The sequence below is a fragment of the Perca flavescens genome, chromosome 7, assembly GCF_004354835.1.
Source record: "Perca flavescens isolate YP-PL-M2 chromosome 7, PFLA_1.0, whole genome shotgun sequence".
Lineage (NCBI taxonomy): Eukaryota > Metazoa > Chordata > Actinopteri > Perciformes > Percidae > Perca > Perca flavescens.
In genome coordinates, this window is record NC_041337.1 from 9,592,641 (window position 1) to 9,616,432 (window position 23,792).

Here is a 23,792-nt window from a genome sequence, read left to right on the forward strand (position 1 = left end):
ACTGCTCATTGTCTTTGCAGAACTATGTTTGTGTGTAGGCCTACTAAGGCATTCTTTGCTTTTTGATGGCCTGCTATTTTTTTTCTTTAAATAGAGTAGCCGTATTCAAGGACTTCCATCTGCCTAACAATTAGGCTATGACTTTGTAGTAGTGTCACACCTGCTGTCCTTAGGTGCGTTAAGTGGAAATAAATGTATTTCTGACTGGATGGAAAATATGGTCCACCCAGAACCTCAACATAAGAAGTCAAACAGTTCGCCTCCATTCACTGAACTCCTCTGTTTCTAACGGTAGGGGACGCGCGCATTTAAAACACCGAGTGCGTCGAACCACAGATCGAGAACGACTGACGTCACCACTTCCACAACAACAAGAAGCTGAAAAACAAGGAAGTGAATGATTGTGAAGCCGTAACCTGTTATAAGGCCGTGACAAGATACGCAAAGCTCCGTTTAATCAGATATTCCTCAGCCTCCGGATCAATCCAGAAAAATGAACAACAAAGGTATTTATCCAGACCCCGGTTAGGTAATTAGTCAGCTGTCCGTTTTACGGCGCTGATATAGCTAGAGACGAAGAGCTGTCGTTAGCGTTATATCTGAAGCGGACTTCACGTTTAGCTAGCTACGTAACCGTTACATGACAATAAACTGACGTTTTCTGGCTAACCGTGTAGCACACACGTTGATTTTGGGCATCTAGTTTATTATAAGTTACTTTAGATGTAAATAATGAACGCCTAAATTTACTGTCACCTTATATCACCATAGCATTAGCTAGTGGCCAGGTCACATATTTTCGGTTAGCTAGCATCCCTCAATACAGGCAGATTTGAAATGTTTTGGTTAAACGTTACATGCATGGAAATCTAAATCTGTATCCACAATTTTAATAATAGTCCAATTTTTTATTGTTACTTTGCACAATATAGTATACGTGTAAGTATATCTGTATGTCACGTTACATGCCTTGTGTAATCTTTTTTTTTTCTCCGCTAAATGCACCTCATTTGAACATACTCAGATCTTTTGTTGCTTTCAGGGTTTGAAGCGCCCAAGTAGGCCTGCGACTAACGATTATTTTTATTATCCATTAATCTAACGATTATTTCCTCAACTCTGTGTAGATGTGTTATGCGTTTTTCTTGATGCATTTATGTTTTTGGAAGACGTTTGTTCCTGAAATAACGATCATTTAAACTGTATTTTTCATACTGAGTTTATAGTTTTATGTCATAGGATTTTTGGAAACCCTTGAAAGGGGGGAAAAAAATCCATGGCCCTTTTTTTCTTTTTAATCTTTTTGTATAAAAAAAATAATTTTTAGTTATGGGCTGTACTAAAGTTCTTTTGTTCATTTTTAAATAAGTTGAAAATGTGGGATTCTTTGTTTAACCACATAGTAAACATGCACTTTTTTTGACAGCAACTGCTTCTGATAAACATTTGACCTCTAAAATTCTTTAGTTTTGTCATAATTCAACACAGTGCCAAAAAAAAAAAAAAAAAACATCACTCACTCAACCTGGGATTTCTGGGTCAGTCACTGCTAAGACTAAAAGACAACCATTTGCTTAAAGTAAAATGTTGTTTTGCAGGTTCATATCAACAGCAGGCTGTGTACCCTCAGCAGAGCTCTGCACCTGTATACCCCCCTGCTATGCAAATGTCTCCTCAGGCCCCTCCTTACACAGACACACCACCTGCATATTCTGAGGTAACTATTACATTTATGTCATATGATAATACAATACTCTGTGATCAGTTCTGACTTTTCATCTCTGTTGTCTGCAGATATACCAGCCCAGATATGTGCTTCCACATCAGGTGCCCGGTCAGGTGGCGCAGATGTCCTCTCACTACCCTGGTGCTCAGATGTTTATGCCCATGCAACATATGCCTGTTGGGCAAATGGGCCAGAATGTCCCCATGGCTTACTACCCCATGGGAGCCATGTACCCCCATGGTTCAACAGTGATGGTGGATAGCAGCTATGACGCTGGTGCTCGCTTCACAGCAGGCAGCGGTGTTTCCATTCCAGTGAGTATCCACCTAGTTCGCTAATTTATATAAAAAAAAAAAAAAAAAAAAAAAAGGAGCCAGAATTCATTGCAGTATTGTATCAAATCCAAAGTTGATCAGCTTTCTTAACAATGTTTGTGCCTGTTTCTCCCATTTTCTAGCCTCCACCTCCTGGACATCCCCCCAATGCAGCTCAGCTGGCTGCCATGCAGGGTGCCAATGTTGTAATGGCACAGCGCAAGAACAACTTCTTCCTGGGTGGATCCAGTGGAGGTTATACCATCTGGTAACAGCAACTCTTCAACTCCTCCTTCATGCCCAAACCGTGTCCCCGTCCCAAATGATGCCCCAGTTCTTCCCCCATCCCCATACGCCTCCCTCTTCAGGCTGCTTGGTCATGCCACAATACTGATATCACCTAACGGAATGTAATATTTTAGAGCCCTTGTGAAAGGTACAGTACTCCACTTCTGACCTAGAGATCAAATGACGAATGCTACTGCCTGAAGAGGACAAATGCAACTTTTTAATGTCGTAGAATTCATTCCATAATCCTCCATTGGGTCTAACCTCTTTGGTCATTCCAGATTGGACCTCTCAGGCATCTGTAGTTGTTCAAGAGACCTTGTCTCATTTGATCGAATGGATCGCAAATTACCTTGAGATGTTCTTGTATACCTGTAAAAGCTACGTAAATTAAATATTGAAATATCAGACCCGCATTATATAGTTTAGCTGCTTTATGGTGAAAGTGAAATACAGTTAAAGTTGCAGTTAAAGCGCAAAAAAATTCCATTTGTCTTTTTTGAAAAACTTTTAGTGTAGTTAAATTAGTAGATGTGTAATAGTTTCATGTAAATACCAGTATGACCATGAGAAATTACATCTCAACTATACAAAAAAGAAAAGAAGTAGCATCTTGGATGCTTTTAGCTAGATTGTCTTGTCCTTATCACAGTATCCAAAATATTACAGCAAATTTGTTGTACAGTCTTAAAAGATTGTTACATTTAAATCACTTGTAAATTTAGATAAATTAAACTGAAGCAAATAATTAAAGAAAAGATTTCATGCAATATCCAAAGTGGTTTACTGTACCTTGTTGGGCAATTTGTAGATGAATATAGTCAAGTGCCAAAGAGCACTGGGGATAGCCCGAATTTAAAGCAAATTAACTTCAGTAAACTTAAAGGAAAGAAATTTAAAGAAAATCCAAATAGTAAGTTGAATGGGAAGCGGTGGTTGGTGTAACATTTTAGCATTTAGCAGTCTCCTGTTTTTATTTCACAGTCGGATACCCAGAGTTTATACACTAAAATGTTTTATTGTACAGACTTCAAGAACTATCCTCCACTGTCTTTTCTGTCTTTTCACACCGTATCATTTGGTATCATTAAACCAATTTCTAAAGTATTTATTCACCGTAGAAAAATGTCACCTTTGTGATAGCATTAGTTTCTTGTCAACGTTTTCAAAGGTTGGGGAGACTTTAATAAATATTTCAGTGTTTCTTTTTTTTCCTTCATTACTTTTCCACATTTACATGGACTAGTTAGGCTAATAAATTTGTTAGTAGAACCAATGAGCTGGTTGTACCAAAGATTTGGTCTACAATGCACTTCTGTTTGGTCGTGACTTGAAATTTGAAATGGTCACAATTAAAAAGAAAAAAAAAAGAAAACATATCATCGAATAAGCAGGTGTGAGACAGTTGGTACCAAGACCTTCAGTCTGACATGACTGCAATTGTTAGTTAATGTGTTAACGTCACTTTATGTGAATCAACCACATCTTTTAAGTTGTTGCATACTTTTGCACCTTTTTGCTATGTAAAAAATTTGATTAAATACTTTTTATCTGACATGCACTGCAAAGCAAATCGGAGAGGTTGCGGACAAGGGGCTACTTTTTTTTTAATTCTGTTTTCATGACTTTTTAAAGAAAGCTGTGAGAATTTAGAATTTTTTTTTTTTTAGATTTAGAAAATGCATCTAGTCTAGTCCATTGCAAATAATGTCTAGGTGTCGTGTTGTAGTAGCCTGAAAGTGTATGTGCAAACTTGCAAAGAGGCTATATCACTGTCAGCGTAATTGTTCATTTCCAAGACATTTGTGCTGCTAATTAAACTTTATAATCTTTACACAATACGTTATCTTGCAAACTTACAATTTAAAAAAAAATAAAAAAAAGGGTATCTGAAACAGAAACTAGATAAGTCAGCATGGATACCACAAACGTATATTTGTAGATATTCTTCCATTTTGGTGTCTGGATGCGTCAATGTGTCACTGGGTATCCGACACACCGTATCAAGTTTTAACAGCTGTGGCCACCAGAAAACAAAACACTGTTGCTGTCGACTCAACATTCGGTGATTTCAGTGTTAAGTGGGAGAGACCAGCTGTTTGGAAACGTGCTTCGTTCATCTGAACTCCTCACAGCAGCTCCTATGCCAAGCTACTCCAGACGTGACGGACGTGTCACTCCAGTGTTTTTAAATTGGCTCCATTCTTCATTTATTCTCACTCGTGCTGTAGTTTCATACAGTTCTGCTGGGGGAGAGGCCACAGCTATCAAAACTTTAAAAAAGGAGTTAAATCCAATGTTTCTCTTTTTATTCCATCTCTGCTCCAACTGTTTGTAAAGCAGCATAATGGTGGCGCTGTCCCAGCAATATGAAGTACTGTAAACTACAGCTGACCAGTAGATGCTATGCCAACCACAGCCAGCAAATGGATTACTCTTTGTTGAAGGATTATGGACATATATAGTTCAGGGATTCTCTTTACAATATTTTGTAAAATAGATGTATGTACTAAAGTGATGTGATAGACTTTGGTACACGTTCGATCTTTTAAGATTACTAAAGGAGATGAGTGTCAAAGGTGGAGTACTTTGAAAAAAAAAAAAGATCTTAGGTGCACTTAACTTTTTTATACTAAACTTAAAATTTAAAATGTAAGTTTAGAATAAAGGTTATTTTGGAAATTTGAAATGCTGCATGTTTGTTTAATTTGATTTACATATACAATGTATTAGACTTTTTTTTTTTTTTTTTTTTTTTTTTTTTTTTATTTCAAGACTGTGACCTGAGATAACATCTGGGATTTTCGGTTATTGTTTTGTTGTGATTATAGCTTAAATGTTGTCTTTCCCTGGCCGGACTGCATCACAGGTAATTGATCGTTTCACCAACTTGATTGTTTGAGTGGATGCTTCTACTTGCTTGGCCTTCATACCTATATCACTAAAGATTTTTTGTCATAACTAATTATCACCCACCTTAGTTTAGTATACATACTGTATGAAAGAATCAATAACCAAAATATTGTCACTTTGATATAAAAAAGGTATTGAGTCAAATATGGACCTGTATTTTTGTCACAATCACCTAGCATTACACTGATTCGCCAGTTTATCGTGGCCACCGCATTTTAATCCAACAACCCACAATAAATCACACCTTTGATGAAGCTTATTAAATTCAGCTCTTGTGGATGCCGTCAGATTTTCAATTCACATTCTATTGTTATTTGAAGCTGTGGTTTGTCATGTGTTGAAGGGGTGTCTTATAATGTCAGTCGACTCTTAAAAGTCAACAAATCCTGAACATAAGCTTCATTATAGTGGGATTCTGTGTTGTATGGGATTATATTGGATGGAGCTGGTCGTGTCCAACAAACTCAGTGCAATGTGCTGTATGTTCTTTAAAACATTTCAACTCTTTGTGCATTGATCATCCATTCAAAGTCAGATTGTGGGCTTCTGACATTGCCTATTTCGAAATGCATTAAACACCACTGTAAGCGGTCACACTGTGCAATGGCACTAGTCCAAAATCAAGTTTTATTGCCTTCCATATTTGTCTCAAAATAGGGAAGTCATCCGTTACTATGTCTGGCAAGAAATAATACAAAACCAGGCACAACAACAATCAAATACAACAAATAATGTTTAGGCTATCCTGAATTCAAAAGGAGGACATTGTTTTTTTAACTTGCTTATAAAATAATTGCATAGCAAAACTATAATTGTAAAATGCATATCAATATAAAAGTAACTTCCCCCACTGGCTTCACAACACATTTTGCACAAGGTTTTGTTTGGTGTAAAAATAAAAAAAATTTAAATAAAAAGGAAAAACTGTCTGAATAAAACAGCGTATTGCAAATACTAGAGGCCTAAAACTTGGCTGATAAATAGTGTAGCAGACAAACGTCTTACATTTTACTGCTGAGTATTAACTGATCCTGTAACTGTGGCACACTAAAATCCCACCACCTGTTTCATGGCTAGCTCTGCTAATCTCAACACACACCTGTTGTCAGTCACCCACTCCTCATTCATCAATAATACTCACTCTTACTCTAACAATCTTATCTTTGGTATTGCTTGTGCGCCTCTGCAGTTTTTTTTTCACAACAAAATATAAAACAGCTGTGTGCAGAAAGTCGCATTCCTCCCCTCAAAACACAGATGCATTTATAATAAAAACAAAAATAAACAGTCCTATATCCTTTTTAGTCTTTTACAGAGCATTTTGTCTTTCTCCACTCACTCTCTGTAAGTCTTCACCAGGTTCATATGAAGTATTCCTTCTTCTCGCTCGCAGCTTGGTTATTGTACTCGTCATCGGGGTCGTCCCCCGGAGCCGCCTCCCCTGTCGTCCTGTAGTCTCCTTTGTTGTGGCAGAGATACCGGTAAAGCAGGAAGCCCAAAGCAGCTACCGTCAGAAGGATGAGAACAATAACTACTGGAAAAAGAAGGCAAAAAATGTTAGTTCTTTAAGATAGAGATAGATAGATAGATACTTTATTGATCCCCAAGGGGAAATTCAAGGTCCCAGTAGCTTAAAAGACATCACACAACATACACATACAGAAATAGGATGATAAAGTAACAAATAGCAAAAACAAATCCACATGAATAATATGGACCATAAAAGAAAATATACTAAATAAAAAAATCCACATGAACGTACTAAGGGATGTATAAGCATGAGACGCTTGCAGTGACAGGGCAGGTTAGGTGCTCTATGGTAAGGTGCTCTATGAGAGTGTGTGTCATGGTGGTAGTGCAAATAAGTCCAATAGTGCAAGGATAAAGTCTAGAGACCAGCATTAAATATGGACAATATAAGAGAATAATGTAGACATAGTAATATAAAAACTATATAGCAGGGCAAGGATAAAGTTTAAAAAAAAAAAAAAGACAGCATTAAATATGTGCATTATAAGGGACTAAAGTAGACCGTAGGATAGACATAAATCAACAGTCAATATTAGAGGTTTGAAGTAATAGGGTTAAATGTCATTTTGAGACATTATGACAAGAAAAAGTTTACGATAAAGTGCAAACGGTTACCTGCTACAACCGCGGAGTCTGGACTGGCGGGGACTGCTGTTGTTACCGCTGAGGGGGGAAATTAAAGCAAAGAGATTGAGTTTCAAACCACTGGTGACGTTACAGACCACGTAAAAAGGCAAACCAATTGTTCTACTGTAGAGAAGAGGAAGTACATTGTACCATGTATCACTACTGTGTGGGTCCAGGAGGAGACTGGTTAGTGTGCCAGTTATAGAAAACATGAACAGACCAAATAAGTGTACGAGTTACCCTGAATCATGGTGGTGTCTGCTTGTGTAGGAAGGGATGTTAAAGGCCCCATATCTGATGCTGAACAAAACACAAGCATGACACGTTGATAAGGCAACACAAACTTAAAAAGGTTATAATATCAGGATACTTGTTGGCTGCGACTAGTGAGAGTACATTCATAAAACGTACCTAAAACATCCAAACTAAATGAACCGTGTACTCACCCTCTGTCACATTTGTGTTCATATGTGTGGAGAGTGTTGGCGAGGTCACCATATCGGAATCTGGAAGATAGAAAAGTGTGTTAAAAATGTCACAGGGCTCTATCTTCAGCTCACAGTCGGCTAGGAGCGAGTTGTGTAACCGCATAGCTGCTGGCTGAGGAGGGAATATTAGGCCTAAGTGTTGGGCCACACTAATCTGTTTATGAAGGGCTGGGACTGAAACAAACCTGTTATTTATTTCAAAATCCCTATATCAGATATCAGAACACACCGGTGGTAGAAGTACTTAGAACATTAATCGGTTACTATTTTGAGTAATTTTCTTTTAGCAATAATGCCAACAGGCTCTTTATAATCGGAGCATTTCCTGCTCTTCTTGGTCCTAAATTACTCTAAATTGAATATTTGGGGGTTTTGGACAGTTGGTTGAACTAAAACAAGACATCTGATGACATCACATTGGCTCTAGAGGACATTCCAATGGGGTTTTCTTACGTTTCATAGACCTAATGATTAACCAAGAAAATTATCTGCAGATTGATCAATAAGGGTGCACCGATCCAGTTTTGTTAGTTTTTTTCCCTCCGTCGCACGTGAGTCGCATGCTGGAAGAGTTGAGTGTACAAATAAATAAGAATTCAATACATTCCATCTATGTTACTTTGTCTTCGTTAGGAAAGTAATGTTTAGTTAGGAAGGTCTGGTGCCTTTAGTCTCTTCCACATGGTGGAAGGGAGGTATAAGGTGGAAGGTATACAGTGTATTACTAATTCAGCAACGGTATTGGATCGGTATCGACAGACACAAAGCCCAGGTATCGGGACTGAAAAAGTTGGATGGGTGCATCCCTATTAATCAATAATAATAATTAAAAAAATCATCTTTATTTGCAGCCGTGATCCGCAAAATGTACTTAATGGAGAGTAAAAGTAGTCATTGGCCCCAGTCAGAGTGGTAACATTTTTTGGAGTTATTATTACTGCCACAATTATTGTTGTATCTGGTGGAGGTGGAGCTAGTTTAACTACAAGCTGTTGGATAGGTTAATATGACAAGTCAACATATCATATGTTATAAGCTGATTTTGTTTTGCTGAATCTGCAGTGTAATATATATATATATATATATATATATATATATATATATATATATATATATATATATATATATATACACCAGATGTAGTCCAGGGCTGCAGCGTAATATCGATTGATATGTTTTGCTTTTTTTTGTCATTTGTGCTTAAAAATTTACTTAAACAATATCCTTTATGAATTGCCGATTCATTGTATTCTGATCAACTAATAATTAATCGACTAGTCAAGTGGATGCATTAAGCAGCATGACAAGAAAACTACTTTGCTAAAGTAGGCCTACAACTTTTGGTATATTGTAAATTGCACTCTTCTTCAATTGCGTCATAGCAGTAACGAAATAAGAATAAAGACTTCCAAATCAAGAAATAAGCCCTTTCTTAAAAAGGCAGAATTACTACTCATGGTTAGTGCTAGTGAACTGACTGGCTACCTAAAAGAATCACACACAAACAAACCACGTTGACTTGAAATGATTGACATGACAATTAACCGGTCAACACCTTTCTCACCATTGTTACCGACATACCGACTTTCTTTGTCGACTACGCCTGACCTTAAAAAGGGAAATTAAACTTCTTCGTAGTCCTCATTAAGTTAGCATACTTAACCCAAAGCCGACCAAAGAATAAGACCAAAGTTACGTGTAAACTACCGTACGCTTCCAGGCGAAGCCTTCACGGTTCTCAACACCAAACAGCCAGGCATTGTTCATCACAGCTGTTGGGTGGGCTTACCTGGGCGCAGCGGAGCGGGTCGCACACCAAACTGTTTGGCTGACGTCAAGGTGGAGAAAAGTAACGCAAACTTGCTGACTTCAATTTGAAATGTAAGCTGCGTGCGGGGCTGTTGAAACTGCGTCTGTTAAATAGAGTAAGTCGCTATACTTTTCCTCCCAGCAGCACTCATGAGTGAGTCATGCAGCTGAGCACACGCTCTCGATTTCCGCCCCTCCCTTTCCTCGCCCCCCCACCCCCCAAAGATCGTGTATTAGTAAGATGTATCACTTATGAGGTAAACATGTTGAACAGAGTAGAGGATGTGCTAGTTAGAAGTCTTATTTTAAGGCAGATTTTTTTTTTTCTTTCCATTTTATGTATATTTTTTTCATTTATTTTGACTTTCCATTCTACAGTGACGATACAAATTCATTATTTACATTATCAATTAACTTGCTCATTCATTTTTCAGTTACAGTAATGTTTTTTTTCTGTCATAAAATAGAATAAAAAAATAATTAATTATAATAAGGAAAATGCTTACCTAATTTCCAATTATCGATTATTAATGGCTGCACAGATTCATTTGACGAATCTGTGCAGGCAGAGGCCAAGTGAGGTATGCTGACTCTCAGATCCTACCGTGGGTCAAGCATACAAGTTCCATGAGGCAACTTGGCAGCATCTTTAATTTGCTGCACTCCATTTGGCGGTGCCAGATTTCATATCATCTCAGCCTTTAAGTGTTATCAGAGCCAGTGCGGCAGCTTTTCTAATTATGGATTCAGCCACACCAAGCCATGTGAAATATGTGTATATTAGACTCTATTGTTAACAGTGCTGTTTGTGCATGTGGTGTTATGTTTTCCATGCCAGACTGGCCTAAACCAGTACTGTGCCGGTCTGATTTTTGGGGGCCCACCCGACATCCTTCCTGCATGGTAAACAACCACGTTTTTAAAAGCACTTCTCAAAGCTGAGATAGATGAATCTGAGTAAACTCATTTTTGTGTGTGGATTACTCATTTTACAAGAAGTCACCAAGTCAGTCATATTCAGCTGGACAAGATAAGATGATACATGGATATAAATACATCACTCCTCCCTTCCTGTTTTTGTAAACAACACATCCTCAAATCCACTCACTCTCTGTTCCATAAGTAGGTTGTCTCTCAAGCTGACAGCTTCAGAGTTCATGTCATTAGGGAAATAATCATCCAGGTGACTTCACAGTTAAAATAAAGGATTTAAAAGGGGTTAAACATTTGCTTAAACCTGGAAAAAAAAACTGTTTGAATGCTGTCATTCAAAATGTCTGTAGTCTGTGGCTCCTCTCTTGATCATCTGTTTTCACACATTCAGTGTCAGTAAGTGGTTGCTTTGTCCTGATTGTGTCTACCATGATGAAAATCCTAGTGGTCACAATTCAAGACGTTCAGTTGACCACGACACATTTCAGCAAACTCACATCTGATTTTCTTTTTCTTATAATGAATGAAAAAAAAAACACACACATTTTCCTATCATCGAACTAAGGTCAACATTTCAGCTCTGGAATGCAACTGTTCCTTTTTGTAGACATCTGGTCCAAATAAACATTTTGAAGATTTTACATTGATGACTCTTACAGCATGAAGCCATATCTCTTAGCTTTTCCATCAATGCAAGTTATGATGGAGGTCATGATTAAGTTAGGTGGATTCATGAGGACTATGGTTAACTGCTCCTCAGATCTCTGCAGGGTAAATCCAGACAGCTAGCTAGACTATCTGTCCAATCTGAGTTTTCTGTTGCACGACTAAAACAACCTTTGAACGTAACACACGTTCCACCAAAAAAAGTTCCTTCCCGAGGCTGTTTTTCAGCGGCACCGTGGCTCCGCTCAACACTTAGCGCCGCCCAAGACGATCGCGATTGGTTTAAAGAAACGCCTATAAACCCGAGCACGTTTTTCTCCCATCCCAGAATGCTGTGTGGACTAGCCAGACCCTCCTCCGCAGCGCTGTGGAGGAAGGTCTGGCAATGCACGACTGCGATTAAGTCAGCTGAGAAATGTGAGCGTAGTGAGAGCTCGTTGTTTTTGTCCCTATCATTTTAAAACCTCCATTGGCAGAGAAGCAACTACAGCTGTTGAGGCCTTATTTTATATTAAATTAAACAAGATAGGATTTATTGTGTACACATCTCATACACATAATTTATATAAGCTTTACATATTCATATTCCAAAAATGTTTAGTTTAAACCTAATACAAAAAAAGATCATTGTTCAGAATTACATAATGATTTTATCTTTACAGTGCACACCTAATCAACAGATTCCAGTTTTGTGATAAAGGTCAAACATTTAATTCAAACTAAAAATGGGAATTGAAGCTCACAGCACAGTACGTCTGCCAACGCTGACCACACTGTAGTCAGTAAGAAAGTTTTCTAACAATGTAAACCTATTGGTGCATTAATGTTTGCTAACATTAGACACATAATATAACTACTCTGACTTTAAAATGTATCTGTTTGGTGCAGAATATAATGGACGCTGTGGGGATAAAGTCCGGTCCTGCAGTACTTTTGAAAGGATACTTCAGATGAAACATGGCTGTTACAAAAAAAATATGATTTACCCATACTCTGACCTGTATGTACAAGTGATTTCAATAAAAGACAAATAAGAAAACTAACACCAGCGAATTCAATGCACAGTCCATCATTCCTGACACCACGGTTGGACCCTTCAGTGCGGCTGTCTCCACATTTTCCTCTCTTGTGCAGCTGTTGACTTCAATCTCTTCTGTGCTTCTCTGTTTAAATCAACACAGGGCGCACACAGGTTTAAGAAAAGCTCCGTCAAATGTTAGAAACAAGATAGAAAAGGGAATAAGAAGATTGATAAAATGTGATAAAAATGTGTGCATGAAAAACATGCTAAACATAAAGTCTGAATACTTTAAACGTCTGTGCTTTTTGAATCCGGAGATGCCTGTTTTTCTGCAGGAGCATTCTAGATGGGACACAAAGAAAAGTGCTGTAAAATAGGGGAGTCATGACAGAAGAAAACAATAGTGAATACATAGAGGAGGTGTGTGCGTCACCATTCTTTAAGCTAATCAAATGACAAACCTTGTGGGGAATGCTCAGGTCCTTAGCGTCAGAGTTTAGCCCGGAAACCTCTCCGTTCTCCAGTCCATTTGGTCTAGGAGTGTTGAGCACTAGCAAAGTGTCTTCTCTCTCTTCGATGTGCAGCGGGCTGTCGTCTGCTGCAGACAGCTGGAGCTCCAAGCTCAGTGAATCACAGGAGTTGTTGAGTTCAGAGCTGCTCTCGCTCGGCGGAGCTTTCTCACCGCCTCCCTTATTATCAGATGCTGCAGGAGGTGTAGGCTCCTCTTTTTTCAGGCCCTTCTCCTCTTCCACCTGACTGCTGTCTTCCCCCGACTTCAGCTGGTTTCCAGCCGCAGCGTCTTCTTGTTCAGAAGAACCGTGGGACTCGCTGTGGCTGGATCCCGCGTCCAGGTCCCTGGACTCGGGGGTCTCCAGAAGAGGTGATGGCGGGGAGACTGCGAGGGTGCTGCTCTCTCTGGACAGAGTGCTGTGGCGAGGCTTGTCCGGGGACTTGAAACTAAACCTCTGGGCAGGTTTAGGGCTATAGCTCTTGTGAAACTCAGAGAAGCTGGCTTTCCAGGCCTTAGGGGACATTAGACTTCGTCTCTTCAGGGAGCCATATCTGAAATATTTTTTTTTTTTGCAAGGGTAATATCAGCCAACAAGGAATTGGTTTGAATATTTTGCTTCTATCCCCAAATTAGAGACTTATTCGTCCCAAAATAAAAGTTCATTGGCAAGCATTTTGTCTGTGGGGTGTACAGCACCCAAGGCATTGCAAGTCTGGAAAATATAATTAATTATATAGTAAATATTTCAGCTTTGGACCCACAGTGCAACTATTTGGCCACAAAACACATGGAATATATTGGCATTAAAGGTCCCATGGCATGAACATTTCACTTTATGAGGTTTTTTAACATTAATGTGTGTTCCCCCAGCCTGCCTATGGTCCCCCAGTGGCTAGAAATGGTGATAGGTGTAAACAGAGCCCTGGGTATCCTGCTCTGCCTTTGAGAAAATGAAAGCTCAGATGAGCCAATCTGGAATCTTCTCCTTATGAGGTCATAAGGAGCAAGGTTACCTCCCCTTTCTCTGCTTTGCCCGCCCAGAGAATTTGGCGCACCCATGAGAGAGAGAGACATCATGGCTTTCAAACAAGCAAAGTGGCAGTTGGTCAAGGCCACACCCCACCCTCCACCTTGCCCCCCCCCCTCAATAGCATTTAAAGCTACAGACACAGAAATGGCACATCCTAAGGAAAGCTCATTGTGGGACTGGCTCTAGTGGCTGTAATTCTGTGCTGAATTTTGGGAAAGAGACTTCAGATACAGTATTAGGGGACCACTAAGGTCTATATAAAAGCATCCAAAAAGCACCATGTCATAGGACCTTTAAATGCTTTTTGGAGCAGCAAAAAAAACAGCCCTGCTAGCATCAAGTTGCATTAGTAGGATTAGGATGAGAAGAGGCTTTTCATTCACAGTGTTTTGTGATCTGACTTTAGCAGAGCTTCAGCTGTCATGAGTAGTTGATACCATTTTGTGGAACTATTGTCATTGAAAATGTCTTCAAAATTCTAAGCGCATAAGAAAAACTTACCGTTGCATTCCCTTCAAGGCAAACATTTTGTCCGGATGCTGAGCCTGCAGCTCCTTTATCACATTATGTAGATCGAGGTTGAGCTGAAAGAGCAGAGGATTGGTTCGAAAACAACAACTTTTATATAACAATTACCATTATGTGCCAAGCGACTTTAGAAAAACATACCGTGCTCATTTCCTTATAGAAGATGTCTCGTAAATTTGATACAGCTGAGAAGACTGTCACAAAGCATCCAACGCGGCTAAGAAAGACGAAATGTCAAAACATAATGTAAGAACAAATGTGCACACCATCCCACACATCTCATATGATAATAGAAAATATGCCAGCAGACCTATCAAAGAGCACAGGCAGCTCTTCTTTTAACTCAGTGTTGATGCCTTCATAGACACTTTTGGCAGCATTCATCTCTTCTTCTGCCTGCAGAGTGAAAAATTGACTTCTTTTCACAGTATATCTTTGCAGTAGTGTAGTGTGATACGCAGGTATACACAAGTATACCCATTAAGAAAGAGCCAGGATTTCCATATACCCACTTAAAAATGTGCAATGGCACATAACAACATACTTTCCATTATAATTTTGATATATTTTGAAATGTCATGTGTTTTTCTTCTTCACATAGGCTAAATAAAGGTATTTCCACTGTAAAATTGGTGCATAAAAGTGTGTGAGAATGTACTTCCCTTGGGGAGGACACCCAGACCCCCCACTAGGATATGCATTCCCCACCATTCTGGCCCATATATATATACAGTACATATACATCCTGATAAAGTTCCCTTGGCCTTTGGAATTAAAATAGCCCCACATCATCACATACCTTTCACCATACCTAGAGATTGATATGGGGTACTTTCCATAAAATCATTTCTCAATGCAAATCAAACTAGCTATTAGGCTAACTGACATAAAACCATGCCAATCTCTAGGTATGGTGAAGGGTATGTGATGATGTGGGTCTATCTAACTTTATCAGGATGCATAGTATCTTGGATCCATGAAATAACTGGCCTTTAAAAGTAAAAATCTGCCTGCCTCTATAATTTAACATAGGGCTGTACTGACTTTTGTTGCCAGCGTTTTAGACATTAATGGCTGTGTGTTGAGTTATTTTGAGGGGACGGCACATTTACACTGTTATACAAGCTGTAAACTTAATACTTTACATTGTAGCAAAGTGTCATTTCTTCAGTGTTGTCCCATTAAAAGATATAATGAAATATTTACTAAAATGTGAGGGGTGTACTCACTTTTGTGAGATACTGCATATATATATATAGGCCCACACATATACTGTACAGTACAGTATACCCACTACAATACATTAGACTACACCACTGTAATCTTTGAACAAATATAGGTTGAAATACACAGCCAAAAAAAAAGAAATGCATGCCATTATTAATAACCTTGTTAATCTTGACATCGTCCCTCTTCTTAGCAGTCTGCAGTGCCTCCAGGTGGTGAAGGGAAGAGTCGTAGTCCACCAGTTTTCTCCCCCTCTTGGCTACTTTCTCCTACAGATGGAAAAAGACAGAAGACCCAGATATGTATTTTGTGTGTGTGTGTGTGTGTGCGCATATGTGAACTACACAATGGTGGAATGTACATTTACTCAAGTACTATACTAAAGTACAAATTTGTGAGTCTTTTCTTTTCATGTCACTTTCTACTTCTACTCCGCTAGATCTCAGAGAGAAATATTGTACTTTTTACTCCACTACATTCATCTGACAGCTTTAGTTACTAGATAGTTTACAAATTAAGATGTTTACACATAAAACACATGTAGTTTTTAAAATATGATGTTTTATTATAAATTAAACTACCCAACAATATAAAGGCCTATACATAAAAGTTGATTGACAGAACTTTTTGGATCGTTTCCAGTTTCTAAAATGTGAGGATTTTTTCTGCATTGAGTACTTTTACTTGTAATACTTTAAGTATGTTTTCAATGCAGGACTTTTACTTGTAACAGAGTATTATTTTACAGTTTATTATACAGTGTGGTATTAGTACTTTTACTTAAATTCAGGATCTGAATACTCCTTCCACCGCTGGAACTACAGCACTTGTGTGTCTTTGTGGGGTTTTTGTGGGTTGGCTCTCAGGCATTGTGTCTGCGTTTATCCGCTCCTGTATCCTCTTGTCTTACCCTGACATCTGGGAATTGGCTCACGTAGGACTCCATGGTGCGTACGGCCTGGTCTAATAGCTTCACCTCAAAGTCATTCCACAGGAGGTCTTCCCCCTTTATTAAAAGGTGCAGCATAAATATTGCATTCATTATGTATGAAGAGGGGGAGAAAGACAGGGGTTTGGTCCCCAGGCGATGTGTGAGTCCTGCTGCCTTCATACTGGTGAAACACAAATGTGCAACTGTACTGTAACTGCTCTAAGTTTTATAGTATTTTATTTATGTATATATATATATATATATATATATATATATATATATATATATACACACACACTACAGGTCAAATGTTTGGGGTCACTTAGAAATTTCCATTCCACTCCATTATAGACAGAACCAGCTGAGATGAGTTAGATTGTTTTTTTAATCAGGGCAGCAGTTTTCAGATTACATGATGTGCTTACATAATGGAAAAAGGGTTCTCGACTGTTGTAGAAAGAAGTGGCTGATCTTTAATGCAATCTCTACGTTGCCCATTATCAGCAACCATTCATCCAATGTTCCAAAGGCACACTCTGTTTACTAATCTGATATCATTTTAAAAGGCTAACTAAGAAAACATAGGAGAACACTTTTGCAATTATGTAAACACATAATGTAGTGGAATGGAAATTTGTAAGTGACCCCAAACTTTTCACCAGTAGTATAAATTATACATGTATATATATATATATATATATATATATATATATATATATATATATATATATAAAAGACAAACATAGACAAATCAATTGATCCAGAATCAGAATCAGAATCAGAAAAGGAGTTATTTCCAAGTAAGTAGCACTTACGAGGAATTTACCTTCGTTGTTGGTAAATACATAAACATATTTAACATTAATATGAAATGAAATAAACAAACTATAAATACAGAAACAAATAGCACATACATATAACTTTTTAACAATAAGAAAAAGAAAAATTTTGAGGGATGTGCAATAGTTCAGGATATAGAAATCCATCAAAGAACAAAATGATTACTAACACCGACCTCTACGATGGCTCCTAGATCTTCCTCTCCAGCCCAGTCGGTCTCATAAGTGTCAAACAGAGACTGGGAAAGGCGTCTTGAAGCTTCACGCATGTCTGTGAAAAGCAGAATCGTCCATATGAGACCTGCAGAAGGACACAAGTCTACAGTTCTGCAGCATCAACAAGCAAAAAAAAACATTTTCACCTCTAATTGCATTAATGTAGTTCCTCAGGTCCTTGTACATCCGGTTCCCATCAGTCTGCAAATAGACATTAGGTGCATGATTGTCAGTCTTTAGATGTATGACTTTTTTTATGATGTTTGATTAGTAAGCTATGGTCAATAAATCATCCATTGTTCACACATACACAGTAAAACATGTTGAGACAGCAGCGGAAATGCATTTGTTTTTAACCAAAAGACTTGTGTTTTTTAATTGTTCAAACATATAAATCTAAAAATCTATTTTACTGTCCAAATAAACACAAACAGTAACCCTGTACTTCTTATTTTCTCACTAAGCAGGGGTTTTATTACCTGCTGGTCATTAAACTGTTGGAGACACTGTTCAAATTGGTCATCTCTGCTCTCCATTGTCTTCCCCAGCCTTTGCAGAACCTGCAGAAAAAAAGCATATACCTCAAAGTAACAGCAACTACTAACCTCTTGTTATTTGGGGAATACAACTTGCAGACCATTACCTTTTCCTTGCTTCTGCTTAGCTGTCTCTGGACTTTTTTAGCAAAGTCACCAGAGTTGCCTTTTGGACTCGTACTGTCTGCCATAGTGTGTCTTGCCTGTGTTTATTCCTGATGATGAAGGAAAACAGAGAAGAAAGAATCCACATTTGGATTATATTTTAGTAATATTTTAAATGCAGGACTTTTATTTGTACTGGAGTATTTTTACAGTTTGGTAGGCTATTTAGTAGTTTGACTCCATTAAAGGATTACTCGATACTTCCTTCACTACTGAATATAAGTATAAAATAGTAAGGAAAAAACCTCTGCCACCCATGGAGGCTCCCTGCACCTCAGTTTGGAAAACCCTTTTAATACACCCATGCAGGGGTGTCGGACTGGGGGGAAAAAGGGGACTTATGGTGCGTTCTTTTTGTCCACCAAAGTCGATTTACGAGTCGTTTTCCGGAGTTACGAACCGGAAGTTGCAAAACGAACGCCACCGAGGTCGTATATACGACTCGTCAAGTCATCTGAACTCAGAGGACCCCGAGTTCACTTTCAAAGATGGCTACGTCGTGCATCACACGTAGTAAACATTGTGGTTTTCTACAATTTTAGGCACTTTTGTCTTTGTTGTAACCAGATGAAAAAGTCGTACACATAACACTGTATACTGCTACCTATAGGCCGCTACAGTCTTATTAGGAGTTAAATAACGCCTAATTAGTTATTTTGTAGCTTGTGCAGCTGAAATTGGCTAGAGATGCTCAGTTGCTATATGACAACAACGGCTTTAAGCCGAGTCTTGAGCAGAAAGCAGAGCAGTAGCCTAACGCTGACGTTAATCAAAACGTAATTTTCATGTATCAAACTGTGAAATACATTTGTGTAATATGTCAATAACTGGGTGAATAGAATCCTAAATGTTACTAAAAATGTTACAAAAATCCATCTTTTCTCCGACTCGTAGTATTGTGTGACAAAAAGAATGCAACAACCAGCGGTTATTCGTTTTTCGACATGGATGTGACGTCACACTCAAGCTACTAGTTGCGATTACAAGACAAAAAGAACGCACCATGAGCACCCAGGGCCCTCATGTGAGGAGGGCCCAATAAGATGCTAGAATGAATAGCTGTGGATGAGGGCAGGGGCCCATATAGAAAATGCCTTTCTACAGGGCCCATAATGTTGAGATACGCCCCTGCACCCATGGGAAAACTACACCAAGAACCTCCTCTGAAAACTACATTACCCAGAGTTCCCTGCGGCCAAGCCACTCCCAGTAGGCTAGTAGAATGGCAGCGGTGAACTTTACCCAGAGTGTTTAAATATTTCTGTTGGTGTGGGAGGAGTGGCTCTATGATAAATGGTCACATCGCTGCGCTGCTCGCCGACCTGCAGGACGTGATCATGGGCAGCACTCTGGCCAGGTGTGCCGCCACCGACCTGGGCATCCAGTGGGCCGGCTGGTCTCTGGCTGCAGCCTTCAGAACCGAGAAGTTTTATGATTTGGCAGGTAATGCGGGGAAGACACAAAAAAAAACTGGCGAATATTTCCATAGCCTATGTAAACGTTGATTTGCGGCCATTTGCTGACTGCTTTTGCAGCCTGACTCTTCATTCAGGACAGTTTATTTGGTGTAAAGTCAACTCGACAGAAAAGTGAAAATAAAAACAGCCTAGAGGTAGGTTAACTTAAACATAATTCAGCTGTGTGAGTTGTAATGTCATTTTGTAATTTGTAAAAATGCCTTTTTGCTCTGCATTTAAGTATTGAACTGTCACCATTATAAAACCTGTGTTATCTAAAGCAGCCTTGTTGTGAAACAGCCTGGGAGCTCCTCCTTCCTTTTAAGACGCTGCATGCAGACCGGATCAGCTCAGCTGAATGGCCCTGTGTCAGCAGGGGCGCACAGAGGGACCCTGGGATCCTCTTCATAAACTAAAAAGCCCAATTATGGAATGGACGCAGCCTGTCTCCCCACTAGTAGTCTTAATAGATGCACATTGCTGGGACAAAGCCTGTCCCTCCCCTCTCGCTTTCCCCTCTCGCAGCCCAGGACGATTGTGATTAGTTTAAAGAAATCCAAACAGGCTAGAGCGTTTATTTCCCCTATCCCAGAATAGATGGGCGTTGTAGTCAGACCATACTCTAGTGCTGACAGTGCTGTGGAGATAGGTCTGGCATGTGAGACACAAGGGATTACTGCTACCTGGTCTCACTTTTGCATTGGTAAGAAATAATTTCATCTCCAGTTCAAACTGCCTGAACAGCACAATACTAATCAAATAAGAATTACTGTATGTTCTGATTCAATTTTTTTTTTATATAATAGTGTCCTCTAGAGCTGAAACAATAAGTTGATTAATTGATTAGAAAATGTATTCGCAAATAGCTTTACTGAGTATCTCTTATGTCTGTAAAGATTGGCTAAAATTATCCAGTTCCAGCAGTGGTGAGGATTTTCAGCTTTCGTTTTTGCTCATATAATAACAAACTGAATATCTTTTGGATTTTGGACTGCTGGTTGGACAACTTGAGCAATGGGAAGGTGTCACCCTGGAAATTTTGGTCAACATTTTTCACCATTCTCTGACATCTTGCAGACCAAACAACTTAGCAAATTAATCAATCACAAAAAGCTAAGCATTAACATAATCTTAAATTGCAGCCCCAAGTATCTAATTAGACTGTGAGTTTTAACGTGACAAGTTCTGAGCTTAAAAAGTTAAGTACACGAGCAATGATGAAGTCAGAGGTGCCGTGAGGCTTGAATCCAGATCATTCTAAAGTCATGTGTTACATGCGGAGCGGTGCATCTTACCTGTCAACACCAGTGACTGATTTCTTTATAATTTTCCCAAATGGATCACCTTGACACTTTCCTTTGACTCGTCTTCTTCTTGGTTCTCCCCCGTGCGCTGTGCTCCTGGATATTTTACCCTTGAACTTTGGAACCAATTGTCTGCAGTATCCTGGGTAAAAGATTTATTGAACACGCCTTACTGGAGTAGAGCTATCCGCCATGCCCATGTCCCAACCGTCCTAAGTCTGCAGCTTGTCTGTCTCTCTCTCTCTCTTTTTTTTCTTCTTCCAGGATCTGGCACATTTATACTACTTGCCCACCTGAGTCGTATCTGGGGAGGAGCCAGTCATGTCCGCCAGAAGGTGCAGACTGGGTTGGTGACAGCATGGGGACTCAGGTAAGGAAGGTCCGCCCCGCCCCTGCATTTTAGGCCTTTATTTGTGACACGACAGCCTAGACGTGAAAGGGGTGTGAGAGCGGGAATGACATGCAGCAAAGGTCGGGACCGAACCCGTGGCCGCTGCGTCAAAGACTAAGCCTCTGTATATGGGCGAGCACTCTACCAGGTGAGCTAACCAGCGCCTGACCCCCACCCCCTCCCCCATTATTAAACACCAAGTGACACCCCCTGCGCAGTTAAATGCAACCCTAACAGAGGAATGCTGATAATGGCCTGCTTCATCCAAACTGGCAGAGTTGTGTGTAAGTTAGCACGGGGTCCTTGGCCAGGTCAGAGGAGGAAACTAATGAATGTGAAAGCTTCAAGTCAGGTTAATGAATAATGCCTTTTGGTTAATGTGAATGCAAGTTAACCGTGTTCTCTCTGCAGGCTGGGGACATTCCTCTTCATGCGGATCTTGAAGGACGGTCACGATCGCAGGTTCAACAATGTCAGAGACAGCCCAGGGACTTTCTTTGTGTATTGGACTGTTCAAGGTACTTGGAAGTGATGCAAATGCATTCCTCTCATTGCCACAGTCCTTGACCAACTCAGCACCCAACTGAAGCGAGCGTTGCCTTGTATAAATCACTGTCTGGTTTCTAGCTCTTAGTTATGTATATATTCTACTTAGGAGCTGATGGTTACTGTTAGCCAAATTCATTTAGTTCATGGTGGTATTAATGCAAGGCTGGGTGAAGATGATTCATTTTTTCCTTTTTTTTTTTTTTTTTTTTAGCACTGTGGGTATTTATGACCCTCCTGCCCACCCTCATGCTGAATAGCGAGAAGCGAGATGTGCCTCTGGGAACGAGGGACTACCTCGGCTGGACTATATGGGGCCTAGGCTTCGCTGCTGAAGCTATTGCTGACCAGCAGAAATGGCTTTTCAAGCGGGACCCAGATAATGCTGTAAGTTAACAGACGTCATGCTGTGCAACCATGAATGCATCATTCACTGAGTGTAAATGTAATGTATTGTCCAATTTATTTGTATTCCTCCAGGGGAAGTTCATCCAGAGTGGACTATGGGCCTACAGCAGACACCCAAACTATTTTGGAGAGATCCTGCAGTGGTCGGGTCTCTGGCTCTCGGCCTCAACAGTGATGCAGGGTCCCCAGTACCTGAGCGTGGCGTCGCCTCTCTTCGTCTGGTTCCTGCTGCGTTACGTCAGCGGCATCCCCATCCTGGAGAAGCAGGCCGTGAAGAAGTGGGGATCGGTTCCAGGCTTCCAGGACTACATCAAGAACACTCCTCTTCTCTGGCCATGGCCTAAATTTTGATGTTACATTGATGACCATTTTCTCAACTGCTGTACCAACATTTGCCTCAAGCAAAGATCATTTACACCATTTCTAACATTTTCTGTTATTCTGTCAAATAAATTCCAGTTTATCACACAGTCTTTAAATAATAGCTTTCTGTGCAAGATCTCTTTGTGGCGTGTGGTGATTCAGAGCTAAATAAGTGCATTGTGGTCAAGACTATAAAGCTACCTTTTTTAGTCTCTAAATTCACAGGTTGAGCATCTCTACAATAAAGACGTCTAAGATTCGCAATCATTGGAGTTGTTCAGAATTACAAGCCAAGGTGTGAATGGTGGTATGAGTCATCTGAACTGGTGTCCCGACACTTCATTTTTGAGACTTTCTGAAACAGACGTTCGCTCCCACTTCCCTCAGTTATTGATATCCAGCTGTGTGGAAGGGAGACAGAAGCAGGGTTTGTACTTTTCTTTCAAGCACTTTAAATTTGAATACATGACCACGTCCCTTTTCATGTGTACAAGTGCAACTCTATGAACTCCTTCGAGGAGGCGCGTGGTTATCACTGTATTTGAACAATATGGTTTCTCCCTCTGAGTGCAGACCATTCAGAACAACTATTAACCCTTCCTTCTTGCTTCCAAATGTGCTCGGGCAAAACGTATACAGAACCCTACCTTTACAGTGCTGTCCTAACAAACCTTCCCAAGCACTTGAAGACCCATTCAAACCTTAACTAGTGACAAATCTCCCATTACCTTAACCCCTCTCAAAGTGTGAACTAACTTACAGAGGTTAATACCTAGGACTCTCCAACTCAACTGAAGCCTTTTGGATGAAAGGTGAATTTAAAATATTGCTACGTTCCAAATCGATAGTTTCCTTTTAGTACGTTACATATATATATATATTATATATGGCACATACGACTTCTAACGTGCCTTGAACTTCGACCCTCTTGCTCATATTACCGTTGCAGTCTGTAGTTAATGAGCTATCATCTGTCTGTGCTCTCACTGCGGCTCAGTCGATGTGGCGTTATCTACATAATGTGA

The 23,792-nt window shown here is 39.6% G+C and overlaps 4 protein-coding genes across 5 annotated transcripts; 2 read left to right on the forward strand and 2 right to left on the reverse strand.

Annotated features, from left to right (window-relative positions):
* Nucleotides 1-327: 327 nt before the first annotated feature.
* dazap2 (DAZ associated protein 2) lies at nucleotides 328-5,017 on the forward strand. The gene is made up of 4 exons (XM_028582986.1): nucleotides 328-506; nucleotides 1,599-1,717; nucleotides 1,795-2,040; nucleotides 2,184-5,017. Exons 1-4 carry the CDS (start codon nucleotides 494-496, stop codon nucleotides 2,310-2,312), a joined length of 507 nt encoding a protein of 168 aa, XP_028438787.1. The 5' UTR covers nucleotides 328-493; the 3' UTR covers nucleotides 2,313-5,017.
* An 818-nt stretch (nucleotides 5,018-5,835) lies between these two features.
* On the reverse strand, nucleotides 5,836-9,898 carry LOC114558767 (cell adhesion molecule 2-like). Of its 2 annotated transcripts, none has more exons than XM_028582988.1 (5): nucleotides 9,676-9,898; nucleotides 7,845-7,904; nucleotides 7,639-7,698; nucleotides 7,387-7,434; nucleotides 5,836-6,772 (listed from the first exon to the last, which is right to left on the reverse strand). In XM_028582988.1, exons 2-5 carry the CDS (start codon nucleotides 7,894-7,896, stop codon nucleotides 6,603-6,605), a joined length of 330 nt encoding a protein of 109 aa, XP_028438789.1. In that variant the 5' UTR covers nucleotides 7,897-7,904; nucleotides 9,676-9,898; the 3' UTR covers nucleotides 5,836-6,602. The 2 variants fall into 2 exon arrangements, with proteins under 2 accessions (XP_028438789.1, XP_028438788.1); XM_028582987.1 differs by having other exon boundaries at nucleotides 5,836-6,775.
* A 2,091-nt stretch (nucleotides 9,899-11,989) lies between these two features.
* Nucleotides 11,990-21,461, reverse strand: bin2a (bridging integrator 2a). The gene is made up of 13 exons (XM_028582067.1): nucleotides 21,051-21,461; nucleotides 18,241-18,348; nucleotides 18,077-18,157; nucleotides 17,744-17,798; nucleotides 17,558-17,652; nucleotides 16,522-16,617; nucleotides 15,773-15,880; nucleotides 14,695-14,780; nucleotides 14,526-14,601; nucleotides 14,358-14,440; nucleotides 12,777-13,377; nucleotides 12,603-12,657; nucleotides 11,990-12,457 (listed from the first exon to the last, which is right to left on the reverse strand). Exons 2-12 carry the CDS (start codon nucleotides 18,322-18,324, stop codon nucleotides 12,604-12,606), a joined length of 1,419 nt encoding a protein of 472 aa, XP_028437868.1. The 5' UTR covers nucleotides 18,325-18,348; nucleotides 21,051-21,461; the 3' UTR covers nucleotides 11,990-12,457; nucleotide 12,603.
* Nucleotides 19,498-22,903, forward strand: LOC114558777 (uncharacterized). Its single transcript, XM_028583000.1, has 5 exons — nucleotides 19,498-19,741; nucleotides 21,324-21,429; nucleotides 21,862-21,968; nucleotides 22,211-22,383; nucleotides 22,477-22,903. Exons 1-5 carry the CDS (start codon nucleotides 19,585-19,587, stop codon nucleotides 22,753-22,755), a joined length of 822 nt encoding a protein of 273 aa, XP_028438801.1. The 5' UTR covers nucleotides 19,498-19,584; the 3' UTR covers nucleotides 22,756-22,903.
* Nucleotides 22,904-23,792: the final 889 nt, after the last annotated feature.

Excerpts from the sequence above, each read along its gene's own strand:
- dazap2 (XM_028582986.1), top strand. Across the intron at positions 1,718-1,794 it reads CACCACCTGCATATTCTGAG|ATATACCAGCCCAGATATGT; the intron begins GTAACTATTACA and ends TGTTGTCTGCAG. Across the intron at positions 2,041-2,183 it reads GCAGCGGTGTTTCCATTCCA|CCTCCACCTCCTGGACATCC; the intron begins GTGAGTATCCAC and ends CCCATTTTCTAG.
- LOC114558767 (XM_028582987.1), bottom strand. The coding sequence starts at position 7,896 with ATGGTGACCTCGCCAACACTCTCCACACATATGAACACAAATGTGACA. Across the intron at positions 7,699-7,844 it reads GAACACAAATGTGACAGAGG|CATCAGATATGGGGCCTTTA; the intron begins GTGAGTACACGG and ends TGTTTTGTTCAG. Across the intron at positions 6,776-7,386 it reads AGACTCCGCGGTTGTAGCAG|TAGTTATTGTTCTCATCCTT; the intron begins GTAACCGTTTGC and ends TTCTTTTTCCAG.
- bin2a (XM_028582067.1), bottom strand. The coding sequence starts at position 18,324 with ATGGCAGACAGTACGAGTCCAAAAGGCAACTCTGGTGACTTTGCTAAA. Across the intron at positions 17,799-18,076 it reads AACAGTTTAATGACCAGCAG|ACTGATGGGAACCGGATGTA; the intron begins GTAATAAAACCC and ends GTCTATTTGCAG. Across the intron at positions 12,658-12,776 it reads ACCTGAGCATTCCCCACAAG|AATGCTCCTGCAGAAAAACA; the intron begins GTTTGTCATTTG and ends TGTCCCATCTAG.
- LOC114558777 (XM_028583000.1), top strand. The coding sequence starts at position 19,585 with ATGATAAATGGTCACATCGCTGCGCTGCTCGCCGACCTGCAGGACGTG. Across the intron at positions 21,430-21,861 it reads GTGACAGCATGGGGACTCAG|GCTGGGGACATTCCTCTTCA; the intron begins GTAAGGAAGGTC and ends TTCTCTCTGCAG. Across the intron at positions 21,969-22,210 it reads TGTGTATTGGACTGTTCAAG|CACTGTGGGTATTTATGACC; the intron begins GTACTTGGAAGT and ends TTTTTTTTTTAG.